The sequence below is a fragment of the Stegodyphus dumicola genome, chromosome 2 (genome assembly GCF_044657685.1).
Source record: "Stegodyphus dumicola isolate Sdum_Otavi_A_Nest chromosome 2, ASM4465768v1".
Lineage (NCBI taxonomy): Eukaryota > Metazoa > Arthropoda > Arachnida > Araneae > Eresidae > Stegodyphus > Stegodyphus dumicola.
Window position 1 is genome coordinate 111,622,050 of NC_140769.1, and position 18,794 is coordinate 111,640,843.

Here is an 18,794-nt window from a genome sequence, read left to right on the forward strand (position 1 = left end):
ACTATTCTTATGACAAAGTAGTCTCATCTTGCTGGCGTCTGGCAATAGATATGCGATCTTTGCCAACTTTATGGTGGATGTTTCAATATCCAGTCCTTATGGGGCATTTGCGTGAAATATTTTAAGGATTGACGGAAAATATGATGACTCATTCACCGAAATGAACGATCAGCTTCCATAGCGGAGCCTCAAATCTTCTTGAATTTGCGCGTAACTATAGCTGTTGGAGAGTCATCACTGAAGATGACGTATTAGCTGTAAGCAGATGAAGAGACCCACGTTAGCAGATGATGCATTGAGGATAGAAAGTTTAGATTCTAACATGCGAATTCGTCATATTGTTTTCAGCTACAACGCATATGTTGAAGAATAAAATAATTTTTAAGCTGTATCAGTTGTTAAATTTTGATTTTAGACATCCACCAGCGTCTCTTCATTAAACGATCGAACTCTAACAATAAGAAGCAGACTCTTTCAAGCTTTAACCCTTTCAGCCCCAATGGGATATGTGTAAGTCCCAGTATATGTTTAAAGAAGCCTAGAGGAAATTACACGCATGTGGGAGAGTTTTGAAAATCTTCTATGACTCTTATTGTGCGAATCTTACAGAGGCTTAGTGAATTTGTTTATTATAAGCGAGCACGTGCTACGTCTATAAGTGCTACGTCATGTGCTGTCTTTACGTTTAAACAAATAAGTTGGGGCTGAAAGGGTTAACGGCAGCATGAAAAAGAAATTCGTACCTTGTCTTGCTCACCCCTGATACAGATAATAAATTGCATGATAATTTATGTTTACGACATAACGAAGCAGCCGAAAGACTTGGGAAAGATTTCTCTCAAGACATCTCTAACATTAAAACTGAACGTGATGCTTCCACAATTTGCAGCTCTGTTACTGTATACGATACAGGATAGGCCCTGTGTAGTGTCTATAGTGTCCGTCTGCGCAACATACAGCGCATTGAAGTTCGTACTACGCAGTGCCGTTAAGATATTGGTGTCTATTCCATGCACAGCTGATTCTATACCATGTTGATTCTACGCTATGTCGCTGTCCACCTCACGTATTGTCCATCGTATGTCAAATCTATACAAGCGAAAAATGGTGCAATTTTCCTGTTACTTATGCTCATCAAAATTTCGTTCTTTTATCGCGTCGATTCATGTCTTGATGAGCGTATGGGGTTTCAGTTGCATGCAGTGTCGATCGTATGAACGAAGACTTTCTATCTTAGGATACTGAAGAAGTCTTTTCGTGAAGTTCAAAGCAAAAGATTTACTGCGATGACACCATTTATCTGTAACAGTGAGAGATATTTATGTATATAGGTATAGGTAGATAAAATTTCAGATACAGGTAAATAAAATAGCATTTTGATATTCTTTGCATAAAGGACCTCTTTTTATCAGAAATACTCCCATCTGCACAAAATAGAAGCAGAGAAAAGAATCCTGCTACGGATAACATTTCAACAACCCCTCGTTTACGGGTCTTTGAAAGATAAAGAACAAACCGGAAAGAACAAGGAAGCTAAATGAGAAGAGTTTCTGAGGCAGAGACGGGTGAAAGAATGTGGAACATTTAAGCTTTTCGTTCAAGGTCAGCGTCTGATCAGTTGGTTAAATGAACACATCATTTCTCCCCGCAGTACGTCAACGGCCTGATATATTAGCAACTCACTGACTTATCTGAGCTCATTCTGTATCGCATTTGCTGGAATTCGTGGACTCCGGGAATACTTTGGCTACCGAAATAGATTAATGTAATGTTATTATGATGAATAGATTTAATGTACAACTATATAAGTATTTTAAGTCATATTGTCATCAGAAATGTTTTTCGCGAAGCAGTTCCGTAATTTTGAGAACGTTACCTTAAAATTAGTGACCAGAAACAACTGATGATTGGTATAGATTTTGAATAGATCTTTAGTCAATTTTGTGACAGTCAGAGATTGTTTTTTTTTTCTTTGGAACGCATTGGTTTCATTATAAATATAATTATTGTTTCTCCAACATTTGACATTTTTCGCTTTTTTTGCTTCTGAAGAAAGGGGACTTACATCTGCTCGCTGTCGAAATGGACACATATTATTTCATAGTTTAGTTTAAGGTGGTTTCTTTGCCTAATTTAAATCATCGTCGTCGGGTTCCTCTTAAACGTTACTTCATGTTCTGTTGCCTCGCTATGAAAGTCTGCTCTGCTCTACACTGACAACTATCCACAGATCATTTGTGACCAATAAGCCTTCACTATCGTCGCTATCCTTGCGTTTAATATTACAGTAGAGTCTCTCTTAGTCGGAAGCAATGGGATCTCGCCGATTCCGCGTAATTTTCCGGATAACTGAATACATATATTTGTGATCAAAATTAAGAGAACTTGCAAATTATGTCGAGCTTTTCGAGATAAACCTGGACACTGATTCTTAGCGTACCTGTATGCTTAGAGAGTCTAGAACACGATACCATCCCTCCATCATCAGAGAAAAGGATAATTACGTTGTTGGATGTGTAATGGTTTGGTCAGGCATTATGTTAGACAGCCACACACCCTGGCATGTATTTGACAAAGGCTGTCTGACTGCTGTGAGGTATAAAAAGAGGATCTTATAGACTTATGTTCAACATTTGAGGGGCGCAGTTGGTCCGGGGCTCCTGTTAATGGACGACAATCGTTCACATACAGGTTAGCTGGTCGACGATTACCTGAAAAGTGAGAATATTCGCCTTATGGATTGGTCAGCAGCCAGATCTCTTGGTAAAAGACCGTTCGTTGTGTTTTTTTATCTGTCGATGACAATTAAATGAATATTATCAAAAATTGTACATGTTATTTAAGAGAAAACGCATAGGATTTATATTTCAGAAAAATAAAATGAAACATCATTTTAAAATTAACATGTATTGCCGCTACATGCATATTATCAGATAACATTTGTGAATTGAGTGTTATAACACGTAACTTCGAATGTCTGCCTGTTTACGAAATTGTCGCCATAGTTTTAAAAATCCGCTATATATGCAAAGAAACTTTATAACATCAGTTAACTGACATAACTTATAACTTATTTTCTTCCTCCTTTCTGCATGACGTCGTGGTGTAACGGTAGCACACTCGACGTGTATGCTAAGGGTCCAGGTTCGAATCTCGACGAGGGTATTGCACATTTTTACACCTCCCGGATTAAAAATAACGAAAAAAAGGTTATAAAAGAAACCTCCCGGCGAAATAAAGGATGATGATTCTTTCACCACCAGGATTTGGCGATTGGGTCCCCTAATTCCCAGTTGCCTTTTAAAAGGGGAAATATTTAAAGTATTTTCTCCCTCCTCTCTGCATGCCTTCGTAGTGTAACGGTAGCACACTCGGCGCGTATTCGAGAGGTTCAGATTCGAGGACCGGCGAGGGCATTGCACATTTCTCACACCTCCTGGTTTAAAAATAAGCTAATGACTGAGCATGTCTTGGCAAATCTTATGAATGATTGCATTCCATTCTCAGCTTCCTTTCACATAACACTCTTTCAATTATGCTAACGTAATCATGGTGAGAAATTGCTAAAAATATTGTCATCACCGATTCTAGTTACATATCGGTCAATTGGTTTCTTTTTGTATTAATTTTTAACTGTGAGAAAAATGCTGTTCGCATATGAATGTATTCCTAAGCAAAGTATTTCTATTTTTCTTAGCAACAATTCGTAACTGTGCTTATTTATGTTGTGAACAAGTACGAATAAAAGTTAATAAAATCTTCATCTTCAGATCTTTAAATATTACTAATCTTCAGATCTTTAAATTTTCATATCTTTAAATGAGATCTATATCACATTTTAAATTAATAGCTGCATTTATAGATTTTCTGGTACATTTTTCTAGCTCATTTTAATAGAAATGATGTAAATTCGAGCTTCAAATAATTCAATCTTTACAACACCCTACTTGCAAAAAATACATAATTGAAATGATTTCGCGGGCTGCATAAAATTCTTTAGGGGGCCACATGCGGTTCTAGGGCCTCCTGCTTGACACCACTGCTGTAATGTATTTTTAGTAGTACGGGGAGTAGTTTGAAACAGTATTGAAAGAATACATTCTGCCAACAGACATAGAGTAGTTTTTAAATTAAGCATACTAAAATCGTGAAGTCTTCGAACAGGCTTTTCTTATCGAAGGCTGGAAAATAGAAAGCAACAGTACTCACGTGTTGCCTTTTTATATTCGGAAAAATAAATGAGCTACAGATGCATACAAAAAAATTACGCCGTGTACAGTAGTGATACACTACCAGAACCCAAAGTCAAAAACTGGCTCTCAAATTTCAGTTCACGATGCAATGTGTTGCATAGAGCAGGTGAGACTGATGATGAAAGATTGAAAGTACCGATTGAAGTAGATAGGCTCATTTTTGTACTTAAGCTAGCAGAGAATCTAAATTCATCGAAAACAACTGCTGATGATCTTTTGATAAAGCTAAAAGAGAATGTTTGGATCTCACGTGAACTTTGAAAAATTTTCTTTGGACAACGAGTCAGCGTAAGTGCTTTGCTCTGAAACATTACCAGAGTGTAACGATGTTGAAACTTGTATCATTTACTTTACAGTGACACTGAACGAGAGAGATCATGGTCAAAGCCTTGTGAGGCAACTCGAAAGATGATATGCAGCGAAAGATCATGCTATCATTTTTGCGGGATTTTAAAAGAATTGTTGAATTTGAAATTTTGATAAAGAATAAAGTAATCACCTCCAACGTGTGCTGACAGTAAGTAACAAAACTCTGAATGATACTTTGGAACGGTAACGCCTATAATTTTTATAACGTAAAGATACTATTTTCTAGCATAAGAGTGCCAATGTATCTATAGTCTCTTGTCTGAGACGACTACAGCTTAGCTGGAATGTTCGATTACATTCATCGTATAGCCATACTACTCCACCATCAGACTACCATCTGTCTTGTGGCTTGAGGAACTTCTTGTCAAGTAAAATTAGGAAGATGTTGTGAAGTTTATCTATTTATTTTTAACTAATAGTTAATTTTAAGTTGCAAGCCTTTTCCATCACTATGTTTTCGCCCATGCTTTTCATGCCAGACTATAAATGAGATAGCGAGCATTTAACAGATCGAGGTAGAAAGAAGTACTGAAAGTTAGTGTTAACCCTGTTCCAGGCCACGTTGTGCCGTGACTTTTAGCCATTTGATTCTGTGGTGTTGAGTGCTACTAGTCATTCGGCTTGTCTTACCGGTTTTTCTACAAACCAGAGCCTTCCCTGTTCGTTAAATTATTCTATAAACCTTTAGGGTAATCTACCACATTTGAATTTGGTTCAACATTACATATATCTGTTAAGCAGAAGTGCTTGGCTAGTGTAAACCCAAGTTGGTCCTTTGTTGATTTTTCCCGTTAAATCCTATGTGATATATCTGACTTCGAATCTAAAATTTCTGTAGAACATAAAACCTTGTCTGAAACTTAAAGATTTATTCAATTATAACTTCAAAATGATAAAAAACTTAACATCATAAACGAAAACTTAACATCTCAGGTGGAAACATTCAAAATGCTTTAAACTGGCAGCTACTCCGGCACGGTGAAGAACACTTTCTTTAAAAGCACAAAATCCATCTGGCCTTTCTACATATATTTCCATTTTAATTTCGCTGGATTCAGACTTCAGCTCCTACATGTTTTGGACTTAAACGGCCGGACTGAAACTGGAACAGGACTGAATCAGGACCGGAACAAGACGGGAACCGGAACAAGACTGGAACCGGAACAATCATCTCCTGGCTTCTCCCCCGGGCAGGTGTACTCTGGCTCGAACTGAAAATGAATTGCACCGCTACCAAGGAAAGCACCTCCTTTTATTGACGGCGGTTGCCGTTACTATAGGCGATTATGCAAAAATATTTAACATCCTTCCACCTAAAGAAAAAAAGTGAACTTTCACAACAAAGTAAAACAATGCTAAAGAGCCTTAATATGCCAGTCTGTCTGGCGGAGTTACAGTTCTACCAGATCGTGTTACAGGTCTTACAGATTTATCATCTACGCTGAGTTTAAGTTCAGACAAGGAATCTTGTTTTTCATTCTGCAGATTCACAGGTACATCATTTTGTGTTACCTCTAAAGGATACAGAGTTCGAACTACTCTAAGCAAAATTCCATTTCGGGTCTTTACTCTTGCAAGCCGATTTATTCCAACAGGTCCTGGAAGTAGTTCTATGAGACGACCAAGTTGCCAAAAAAGTCTTTTGTCACTACTAGCGATCAAAACAATATCATCCAATTTAATAGTAACTTTCCTTTCAGCTCTTTTATGCGAAACCTTGAGAATTCCCAAATATTCTTTACGAAACCTATTTTTAAATGCTTCTCGTACAGTTTGAATATACTGAAATCTTCTTTGTAAATTATTTGATTTAATACTATTATTTGATTTAATTTTATATCCCGCAAACTACTAGTTCTAATTTTTTTTAAAGTCGGCAGGAGTTAAAGCTTTAAACAAACCATTTCAAAAATTTACTTTTAATTTCAGTGTTAACTTCTTCGTCCCATTTTACTTATGTACGCTGTAATAACATCTTAGGTAATATAAGGACTGGATATGTTATATCGGTGGGATCAAATACTTTATGGGCTATTGTCAAAATACTTCTTTTCGCGACTTTCTCGAAACAAAGATTTTGCAAATTAGCAACATTTATTTGAAGAGTATCACCTTGTCTTTCCCATAACAAACCTAATACATTCGCAATAGTTTCTGTTTCTAAACTACAGTCGGTATATTCCCAACCCCGTAATTCAAATTTTCGTTCTGCCATAACATCTGAAGATACTTTCATGAAGCGCTGTAATTCATCTTCACTTCCGACACTTGTTACACACTTATCAACATAGAAACTATTCATTAATTTAACAATAATGTCGGAAGGATATTTTACATCTGCATTATTTTTCTCTAAAATTGAATTTAAGTGATATTGAATAGCAGCTCCAAGTAAAAATGGACTACTGTTTACACCAAATACGACTCGAGAATGACGAAAATGCTTCAAGCCATCTTCACCCTTTATCCAAAGAAATCGGAGGAAATTCTGTCACTAGAATTCAGGCCAATTTGTAGAAAGGCCTTACGAATATCAGAAATCACCCCTATTTTTTCTTGGAGAAATCTATTTAAGATTGTAGGAATCAATACAATAAGGTTTAATCCTTTTTCAAGACAATCGTTGAGACTCGGAGAACCCTTTGCTTTAGACGAAGCGTCAAATACTGGCCGTAACTTCGTAGCACTATGTTCCTTAACAACATGTCTATGTGGCAAATAATGATGAGGTAAATCTAATTCACTTACGGGTACTTCCTCTATTATGTCGTCTTTGAGCCATTCTTGGAATATATTTTCATACCCTTGGCGAAAATTATCCAGCTCAAGTTGCCTAATCGTACCGTGCAACCTTTTAAGCGATAACTCAAAATTATCCGACAGGGGAGGGTGCCCTTCCAACCAAGGCAAAGACACTACAAAGCGGTTATCTTCTATTTTTACAGTATCAAGAAAATGTTGCCTGGTAGCCTCATACAATTCCAATTTACTCTTTTGTTCGGATGGGTCCGTAATACCAAGCGAGTCGAGGGCCCATAAATCAGAAATACAAGCCTCTTTATTCAACATTGAAGTAACTAAGAATGTTCAACCTTCACTATTCAACTCCCCGGTTTTTCCCATAACCGTCCATCCTAACTTTGTCTCAATGGCTACAAGACCGTTTGAAATTTGTTTGGGATTTCCCGTTAATAATCGTCCTGCAACATCGGCTCCTATTAAAATTTCTATAGGTCCTTCTAAACGATCTGTTAAACTTATTCCACAGTCAGCAAGCTCTTTAAGCCACATTCCTTGTCCAATAGAATATATATTATTACAAATAACAGGCTGACTTAACGTATCAAAATTACAGCTGTACGAGCCAGACGTATTAGATAAATGAATTTTGTAAACTTTATGTTCACACAAACTGGTCGTTGTACCGCCAAATAATGCGTGGCTAAGGTATTCCTTTACCGTATACATATAACCCATATCTTGAGCTGTGCTTTGCAGAATATACGACCTTTGAGAACCAGTATCAATTATAGCTCGAGCCGAACGAGATTTTTTATCTCCTTTAATTATTACTCTTACTGTGTGCAGCAAAACTTTAGGAGACCTTGAAAAAATGTTGGCGAGTGTTTCAGCCTGATTTGGAGGCTGTTCCGTCGCCCTTGTCTCACACATTTGTGAATGGCCTTTACATAGAAAAATATGCCTTTTACCACATGTAAAACAAACAGTTTTTAATCTACACCTCCTGACAGAATGTCCAGATTTCAGACACAGGTAACAAGAGCGTGTCCTTTGGACCAAAACTTCTCTTTCCGACAACGATAAGTTACGCGCCTGAAAACATTCCGATTTATACTGGAACAAAATATGCAGCCTTTTCTAGCTTCATGAGAAGAAGTAAACAGTTCAGCTGCCGTAGGTTTTAAGTGAGGTCTTATCTTTAAACCCGAATTTCCTTTCTTATTACCGTGAGCCAATCGATCGAAAACATTGAAAGATTTAGCTGCTAAAGAAATTCTTTCCTCATTTTCAACTTCACCGCGCAAGAAACATAAAAGGCGCTCAAGGTCAGATTCCCTTTCTCTTAACTCGGCGTTTTCGCCGGTTAAACTTTCTGATCCTTTACGCGAAAACCTAAGTCTCTCCCACGTTTTTAAGACTTCCTTCGGCAATGCTGATTCCACTAATGGGTATAATATCGCGCAATATTTGCCTCTATTTATTCCCAATATCTCCAAGCTTCTTAGATTAGATTCAAGTTCATCGTATAGTTTCCGCAAAGAGTATGTACTTTGTTTTTGAATAACAAGGGTTAACAAATCACGAATATAAATCTCCGTTAGTGATTCTTTGTTACCAAAACACGTTTGCAATGCTTCAATTGCGCTCTTGTAACTATCGCCAGTTGGCGGAAAGCTTTTAACTATTTCATCTGCGGAAGAATTCTTCTCCATAGCCTGTGCCAAATAAGCAAATTTGTCATTATTATCTAATGTAGGATCTTTATCAATCTTTTGAAATTGCCCCCAAAATCCTAGCCATTTCTTCACGTTACCATCAAAGATAGGCAATTTAATCTTCGGATAATGTAACATTTTATTCTGAACAAAGGACGGATCAATTAAAGTTACATTCGGGGTACCAGAAGTGAGATCTTTTAGTTTAATTTCCATAAGTCTCCACCTATCAAATTATAATTCAGATTCATCTATTTCCTTAATAAGTAATAGTCTCATATGTAATTTCTTTAAACATTAATTCTCGTATTTTCATTTCAGTATCAAACAAAACTTTAACTTTCTCGGCAATAACTTTTATTTTAATTCATTTTTCTTCCTGATTAAATTTAGTTTCTTCATTGTCAAATTCATTACACGCTTTACTAAATAATCTTCTATATTGAGTTCGTGCTAACTTTAAGGCTTCCATGATTCAAAAATAAAAAAGTCGCTTACCTTGCAGACAATGTCACCAAATGTTGGCGCCAAATGTTGATTTTTCCCGTTAAATCCTATGTGATATATCTGACTTCGAATCTAAAATTTCTGTAGAACACAAAACCTTATCTAAAACTTAAAGATTTATTAAAGTTATTCAAAAAGTGATGAAAACTTAACATCAGAAACGAAAACTTAACTTAGGTGGAAACATTCAAAATGCTTTAAACTGGCAGCTACTCCAGCACGGTAAAGAACACTTTCTTTAAAAGCACAAAATCCATCTGGCTCTTTCGACATATATTTCCATTTTAGTTTCGCTGGATTCAGATTTTAGCTCCTACGTGTTTTGGACTTAAACGGCCGGACTGAAACTGGAACAGAACTGGATCAGGACCGGAACAGGAAGGGAACCGGAACAAGACGGGAACCGGAACAATCATCCCCTGGCTTCTCCCCCGGGCAGGTCTACTCTGGCTCGAACTGAAAATGAACTGCACCGCTACCAAGGAAAGCATCTCCTTTTATTGACGGCGGTTGCCGTTACTACAGGTGGTTATGCAAAAATATTTAACATTCGGCTTGTCTTACCGGTTTTTCTACAAACCAGAGCCTTTCCTGTTCGTTAAATTATTCTATAAGCCTTTAGAGTAATCTACCACATTTGAATTTGGTTCAACATTACATATATCTGTTAAGCAGAAGTGCTTGGCTAGTGTAAACCCAAGTTGGTCTTTTGTTAATTATTGTGTTCAAATAAAAGGCTGTTTACATCTTTCTTCTGACTTTGCTGTGTGCTGTTTGTGACAAGTTTGTGACATTATTCCTCTGCCGTCTGTCTAGAGTTCACATTTTATGTTACTAAAGAAGGTTAGACTCTACAATGATACACTAAAAAGGTCTAAAGTTCTTTGAAAGTGGAGTTTTGAAGCTGAGAAATGGTTATTGATTAAAACGATTCTGATTAAGATTACTTAAAAAAAATGGAAGCCAATTTAATAAGGAAATCTAAATAATTTAATATTTTCAAGCTGTTCTTCTTTCTTAGAAAACTGCAATGTTATATAATATTATTCTCTAAACATTTTTTTTAATTTAAGAGTTTTAAAAGGTTATAAGTTATAGATAAAAGTTTACGTTTAAATGAAATTTATTCGAAAACTTACAGAGTTTTTATAAAGCATCTTTTATTTTACCTGTGTAAATACGTTTCTAGCCATAAGGATTTTTATGTTTTATATTTTACCTGTACAAATACGTTTCTAGCTATAAGGGCTTTTATGCCTTATATTTTACCTGTGTAAATATGTTTCTGGTCATAAGGATTTTTATATCATAATTTTATTTTAGGATATCGCAGATTTTGAGAATGTTTTGTTTGCTTTTTTACAGTTACCAGTCTGCTAGATGAATTCTTCTGGAAATAGCACCGCCTCTTAGAAGACATATCCACTACTAGACGCATAAACTGTGGAATACAGAAAAACATCATAATTCAGCAAATTTAAAGCCCACGCACTGGGGCCTTTGAAAGATCTCCATCAATAGGTGCTTGCAAGAACGGTGGAAGACGCCGACCGTGTTGAATGAGACCGTTGAGAAACAACTTCCTTTCATGTCACTTAAACAGAATTCGCCCCTGAATACGTCGTCAATAAATCATCGTTTTGAAGTGTAAGCTTCTCTGGGGAACGCTTTTTTTTTTTTTCAAATACATTTTGGCAACGCTGGTGAAACGGAACAATTAAAAAGAACAATGAAAAACAGCGAAAGAATGCTATGTGAATGTTAGTCCTGGTAATATTCTGAGTGTTTATCTAGATATGATCTCCACGTTTTGAGTGTGTTTGATACTTTAGGAATAGTGTTTCTTTGATTTCGCTTGTTTTTAGAACTTTTAAATGAACCTGGATGAATTGTGAACGTGTGTTTTTAGAGTCGTAAAAAATGCATTTTTATTTTTGAGTTTAGCTGGATTTATTTGAAACTTGAAAATATCGAAGTCAATTGCTATTCACAGTAAGGCTTCAGGGATAAAAAAGCTCTAGAATAGTCTAGATAAGTCTTCTTCACTTGTTCAAAGTCAGTGATTTCTTTCCTATATTCTTAAGTGCAAAGTAATAAATAAAAAAATATTGGCATTTTTCAAGTTAAGTAAGAAAAATTTTATATACGTTCATATTTTTAATGAAATAAAGTTTTTATTTTTATTTAAGTAATTTTATTTTTCGAATTTTATAAAAAAAAGTTTTAAGGAGTTAAAGAATTTAACATACAAAGGATATACTAGAATAAATTCAATTCGTTACTCAGACATGTCATTATTATTTTCTTTACAATTGATGCTGTTGTTATTTTCGTTAACTTGCAAGACAAGTGGTCAAAAATTATAACATATTTATAATTCATTGATCTGGAAAGCAGCATTAAACGTTAAGTAAATCCTAGCACAAAAGCTTTATTACATTCTCTGAAAATTAGAAGATTTGGATATTATTTCTAAAATATGGAAACATCAATAAATGTATATTTTTTCAAAATTGAACTAAGTTTATAAATTCAGAAATGTATGCTTAATATATCTTTCATACGTTAGCTACGATATTCAAACCTTGACTCAGAATCTATTTCAGTTTGAAGTCACATGTTCGTATCTGTCTGACGTAAATTGTTAAATATTTGTTATGAAAATTGTCTATTGTTACTTAGAATTCCATCTAAGAACGTACAGGATCAAGTGTACTTTTACAAATAAACTACGCTTTGTTAACATGACACTTCATCCCCATAAAACCCTGTACGTTTTTGAGACTATAGATGTGATAATTTAAGTAACGTGAAACAACAATGGAGCATTCTTCAATGACTGCTAATATCAGTGATGCAGTCTACTTCACGACGGATGATGAGAACCTCACTAACGGTTCAGAAGTACTGGACTTCCATTTGCCTGGTGGCAACAGCTCTTGGGTGAGTGTTGAACCCGTTCCCAAAGCTGTGGAAGCTCTCATGTATATTATGTACATAGTCATTTCAGTGGCAGCCATTGGTGGGAACGTCATTGTGTGTTACATTGTATTCGCCTACCAAAGGATGCGCTCTGTCACGAACTTTTTCATTGTCAACTTAGCCGTCGGTGATATTCTGATGGCCTGCTTGTGCATACCATTCGGATTTGTGTCAAACTTACTGCTCCAGTATTGGCCTTTCGGGGCTATCATGTGTGTTGTCGTCAGTTACGCCCAAGCGGTGTCCGTCTTCATCAGTGCTTATACCCTAGTGGCCATCAGCTTCGACCGCTACATTGCCATCTTGTACCCTCTGCGACCCAGGATGACGAAATTCCAAGCAAAGCTCATCATTGCACTAGTGTGGCTGGTGGCACTGTTGACTCCTTTGCCGACAGCCATCATGTCCAAGCTGGATCAGCCTCAAGAGTGGATTGATCTTAACCTGACCGATCGCTACACATGCACGGAAGCATGGGAGTCACCTACTCAGCGCTATTACTACAGCATGGCCCTGATGGTGTTGCAGTACTTTTTCCCGTTGGCGGTCCTTATTTACACATATACCAGAATCGCCGTGGTGGTCTGGGGCAAGAGAACACCAGGAGAAGCGCAAGACGCCAGAGACCAGAGGATGGCTGCGTCGAAACGTAAAGTAAGTACACTTTTATATCGCTTTTGTTCATTTTAGTATGACAGTTATTTTAAATTCTGTTAACAAATTAAGCTTTATTTTACAAACTGTCTTAATCTTTCTTGCCTTTCACCAAAATGATTTTCTCAATTCAGATACTCGTGCAAATTTAAGTTTCAGGTAAGCGAAGTAAAATACTGGAAGTAACTTCTTAACTTCCAGTTCTTAACGTAACTTCCCTAACAGTATTATTTTCAAACTTCCCAAATCATGCTAACTTGTAACTTCTGTAAAAGATTATATAAATAAATTTTATCTAATAGTATATTAAGAGTAAAACAAATTAGTAAACAGCGAATCGGGTCAAGAACAGCATTTCCCGAAATCTCATTAGATTAGTTCTCTATATACAAAAGAAACTCTCGAGATTCTGTTCTTGAAAGTTTTTGCTCATGATGTTTCATGTATTCTGAGTCTTCAGAAATGTTCTTAGAAAACTCGAAATTCTAAAAGAAATTAATTATTCTTATTTAACAAATCGTGATTCTGAAATCTGGAAACTGTTGATTTTACATAGATAAATTTGATTTAATTTGGGGCAAATTCTGAAATAAATATTATTCCGCTTTCTAAACAATTTTGCTTGATTATCAAACTAATTATCGCAGTCTTTTCGTCTTCATGCTATCATTTAGAACAAAACCTAATCACTCGAATTGAGATTTGTCGCATCTTTTCGTGAATTATAGACATTTAGCAATTTTTTAAATACTATTCGAATCCTCAGTTAATAAGTAGTTGTTAATAACGATGAACTTTAAACCAAAAGACTAAACCATCTATATTTAGTATCCCTGGTTTTTTAAATGATGCTGAGATTGGACTGATAAAATAAACAGAAATTTAAATTAATTGGAATGTAAATATTTGCCATTGGACAGATCAAAAGACCCTGAAAAATTTAATGACATCGTGCGTCCTTCATGGATTCGATGATTAGGAAGAATATTTTTCCTTCTTTCAGAGGCAATGAATTTCACTTTTTTATTAATTTTATACTATTCGTTGATAAAAAATTATAAAATAAAATATTTATTAAAAAACGAAAATCTGAAAGCTTTCAGATTTTTTATGACACCCAAAAGGACATTTTTTAGCCTTTTGTGTGTTACCTTTATTTAATAAACATCACGTTCTTCGCACTTAAATCCCATAAAATTCAATTCTACAGCAATATCACAAAATATTTAAAAACAGCATAACGCGATTTTAGTTAACATTAGCTAAAAATTTCTTTTAATTTTTAACTATCCAAATGTTTTTGAGCGTATGCTTTTAAAAATAAAATCATGTGAGCATATAAAACCATTATACTACTTTGAGTTGGCAGTCTTTCCAAGATCCACGTGTTCATTAGTGGCATGCCTGAATGCGTGGAGAGCTAGGAATGAGGCAATCAGTATACGATGGGCTGTCGTCCGATGCTGGTCCGGTGCATTTGCGCAATGCTCCCGTAGAAATCTTCATTCGAACAGATTTAGCGAGTACTGCGGTAGAACCATTACGTTCTAAAGAACTGTGAATAAGCGTTGGAAACAATTTGGTCCCAATAATCAGAAGTACAGATGCACTCCGATCGGTAATCCGACGGATTTTTTCAAATTATTTGATTTTATGCTTTGGCGATTTGTCTTTGCCATCCCGCTTCCCAGATATGACAGCACCAGACTACTTCCTTTGGTATTATCTGATGGGAGAGTCTTTGTACATTATTTGCAGTCGATTGACGAATTGAAAACTGCTATTTGCCATTAGCCGTGAAGTACTTGCTATTCCACTGGATATATTCAGACAAGTCAAGGAGGTCTTCTTCCATTCTATCGAACAGTGCATCAAATCAGAAAAAATTATTTTCAAGATGTCAGTATTTTACGTATGCCACTGCGTTGAATATCTTTGTATATAGCAGTACTTCACAACCCCATATAATTATTACAAGTACTCGTCGTCTTTCTGTTACGATTTAAATTTCATGGGTACGAAATGCGCGACTCCTAATATTTGAAGGCTAACAAATTTCAAAGGATAAACAAATAGTGAAGGAACGGGATATATACTGAATGTTTGAATTCAATTCTCCTACATTTCTCTTTCAAAATCTTCATTTAAAATATATCATTGTTAGTAGCTTCGCCTTCTTTTTAATTAACTATATTGAGATAGTTAACAAATAATTTTTTAAATTTTAGTTCATTTAAATAAAACCCTACATTACATGCGTACGGGTTCGTACATAATTGAATACGCACAGAACCGATGATAGCTTTATGAAATTTATTCTATAAAAAAGACACTACAGTGCAAGAACTCTTGACAAAAACTTCTTGCACTGCTCATCTCTACACAGTAATCTATCAATACGTTGACTTAAACCGAAAATTGACATTCGTTCCGGTCTTATAGAGATTTAACACCTCCGGCGAGAAATTTCTAATACGTTCGATTTTCCGAAACTCCTGGAAAGCATGCACACATAAGGCCGGATACAGTTATAGTTACATACGGATCGCAGCGATTACAGTTACGCAAATCTCAAACGAAATAGTTGCCAGGCTTGAGGACATTGAGTATTTATCGACTAACAAACATAAGTGGTCGAAAACATCGCCAACTTGTCGATATCATGCCATTTGGCTATATAGCCATTTACCTCAATGCTAAATGGGCTTAACCCTGCGCACCTATTTTTCCGCAATATTTCACATTCTGAGGACTTTCGTGTTACATTATACAAGAGATACTACAATTTACATATAATTTCGCTAAAATTATTTAGGCCAAACATAGAAATAAAGGAACACTAAATGAATAAATAAATGAATTTCCAAATTTATTATACAATCAAAGTCTTAGTATACTATTTTTCTACATTATTTACACTATGGGGATTACGTAGCTAGCCTCTTTTAATAAACAATTTTAGGCTTAGAATTTGATGACTTAAGGATCCGAACTGTGAAGTCGATCAGCCTGTCTAGGACTGTTAAGGACAGACCTTTGTGATTGTGATTTATATGAAGTCCTTTTCTTCGAAAAAATCACACCTTGTCTCTACGTTGAGTCGATATTCTGTGGCTCTGCTGTCGCATCGGTCATCATTTTCTCCATTACCAAGTTGGCTCACTTCCGTGCAAAACTGTACATCACCTTCAAACAATGCCTGGACATCTTAAATGCACTCTTCAGGCGATGGAGGCATATCCAGAAGTCAATGAAACAGCGAATCACAAAACAGACGCAGGTCACGACTGAAGAGCATCTGGGATGAGAAACAGCCGGTAGTCTCGTGGACACCACTGCTATAAGCCAGTAAGAACAGATATAACTTCTGGTTCCAGTCCTATTGGTTTCTGGAAATGATCAGCGAGAGGTTATTCAGGATATTTCTATTGAACCACTGTACCATGCTATCTGACTGCGTATGTAAAGGGGTCGTTAAGGTTTTATCTATGCCGAGTAGTTCGTACTATAAAATATTATAATAACTGTCAAGAATTGCAAGATATCTTAGTTCAAAAAACACTAATTCGAATCACACATAACATCAAGATACATGATCACTACAAATCAGGTTTCTAAACTGCCAAGTTTATTCAAGTCTAACACACATTCAACTGGCGGATGCCAGATCCAAGAACCAAGAAGTATATATACATCATGAAAGATTTACGCCCTTTTTGGCGATTAAAATATATTTCTACATAAAATTTCTTACACACTGGGCCCGGCTGAACTGTAGTTCAGAACAATCAAGATTATCAGTGTTACATGAACATTTCAAGAATTATTTCCAAGAATCATTATGCATTTCAATACAAATTCAAGTTTTGTAATAAAGAAATGTCACATAAATATCAAGAACATGTAAAACTTACCATATGTTTCAAGAATATCAAGTAAATTTTCAAATAAATTTCATCAAGGATTATTGTTATAACATTCCTATTCAAGCATCAGGATTTAAATCAAGATAATATTAAACAAGTGATATCAAAATCAAGATTATCATAATTCAACTAAAATACTGGAATTATTACAAGAAACCTGTCTTTTTTTTTCAGAATTAAATTAAAATTTTTAAATACACTTATACATTTCTACAACCTTAAAAATTTCTAATATATACATTTCTTTAAATATTAAATATACAGTACTTTAAATAGCAATTAAATAAAATAGATTCAACATTAGTAGCATTACGATTACATTTTCAGTAAGAAATATACTATCATACAATATTAATACTCTTAGCACTCTAAATTTAGATAGAGGTAATGGTCGCATCGGTTGCGAGTTATAACGCTGACACAGTAAACAGTTTCTTATAACACGTTTCACATTTTTTCTGGATCCAATTATCCAGTACTTTTCACGGAGGAACATGAGAGTACTAGCTACACCTGTATGAAGAACTCGTTCGTATGCATCACTTACTAGAAGATCTGTAAAATGAGTTTTTGAAGGAATAATTATAGGATGCTTTTCATGAAAACTTAAAGTTGATTTTTGTAGTCTTCCTCCTACTAACAAAACTCTTTCCCCACGGGCTACATGATACACCGAAAGGAACGCAAGTCATTCTATAATGTTTCAAATTGTAATTATTATCAAAGTATAAAAACCGTAATACATCTCTACCAATTTCAGAGATTCCAATCTGGAGAAAAGCCTTTTCAATGTCCGCTGAGAACGCATGTTTGTATTGTCTGTATCGCAATATCAAGTCCAAACCAGAAGGATTCAAATTTGGGCCAGGCATCAAACAATTGTTCAGAGATACCCCATTACACTTCGAAGATGCGTCAAACACGATACGGACTTTAGTTTTTGATACATTTTTTCTTACAACTGGAAAATGTGGCATGTAATACATTTTACTACTATCACAACTTTCAATTTCGCACTCTTCAATTATTTCATGTTTTAACTGTTCGTTTATTATGCTATCATAATTCGCCTTAAGCCATTCATCACTTTTTAGTTTATTAACCAAAGATACTAGACGTCGCTTGGAATTTTCTAAATTATTACCCAAGTTTGCATGATGTGATTTCCATAACAAACTAGCTACATATCTACCATTAGTAAAATGCAATTCTTTTTCAAATTTCTCAATGACTGATTTATCGTCAGGATTCTCGTTCTCCTCTAAACCCAAATGGTCTAGACTCCAAAACCTTCGCGTCATCAATTGTAATCATCCCATCTTGTGTTTGGCGCGTCATAATCATCTCTGGTTTTTGCGCCATAATCACTCACTCACTCACCCAAAACCTTCGCAAACAGTCATTAGGTGAATTATTATCTTCCTTCAAGCAATGAGAAGCACCAGTTGTAAAAATACAGGCACTAGACTGATCACTTTCTAAAGATCCAACTAAGGACCAACCAAATATAGAAGACACCGCAAATAATTTATTAGTTACTCTTTTCTTTTCGCCTGTTTGCACTTCCCAACATGAATCAGATCCTAACAATATTTTTATTTCAGCTGCTTCACCACTATCGGCTAATTTTTAGATTTTCTGATTTT

General features: G+C 35.5%; 1 protein-coding gene across 2 annotated transcripts in view; it reads left to right on the top strand.

Annotated features, from left to right (window-relative positions):
• The window catches only part of LOC118185080 (RYamide receptor-like), a 467,244-nt gene that overhangs the window by 389,755 nt on the left and 58,695 nt on the right, over nt 1-18,794 (top strand). For both annotated transcript variants that reach the window (XM_085811029.1, XM_085811030.1), the window contains exon 4: nt 10,952-13,222. In XM_085811029.1, the coding sequence (XP_085667155.1) occupies nt 12,407-13,222 (816 nt within the window). In that variant the 5' untranslated portion in view covers nt 10,952-12,406. The remainder of the gene's footprint in view (nt 1-10,951; nt 13,223-18,794) is intronic.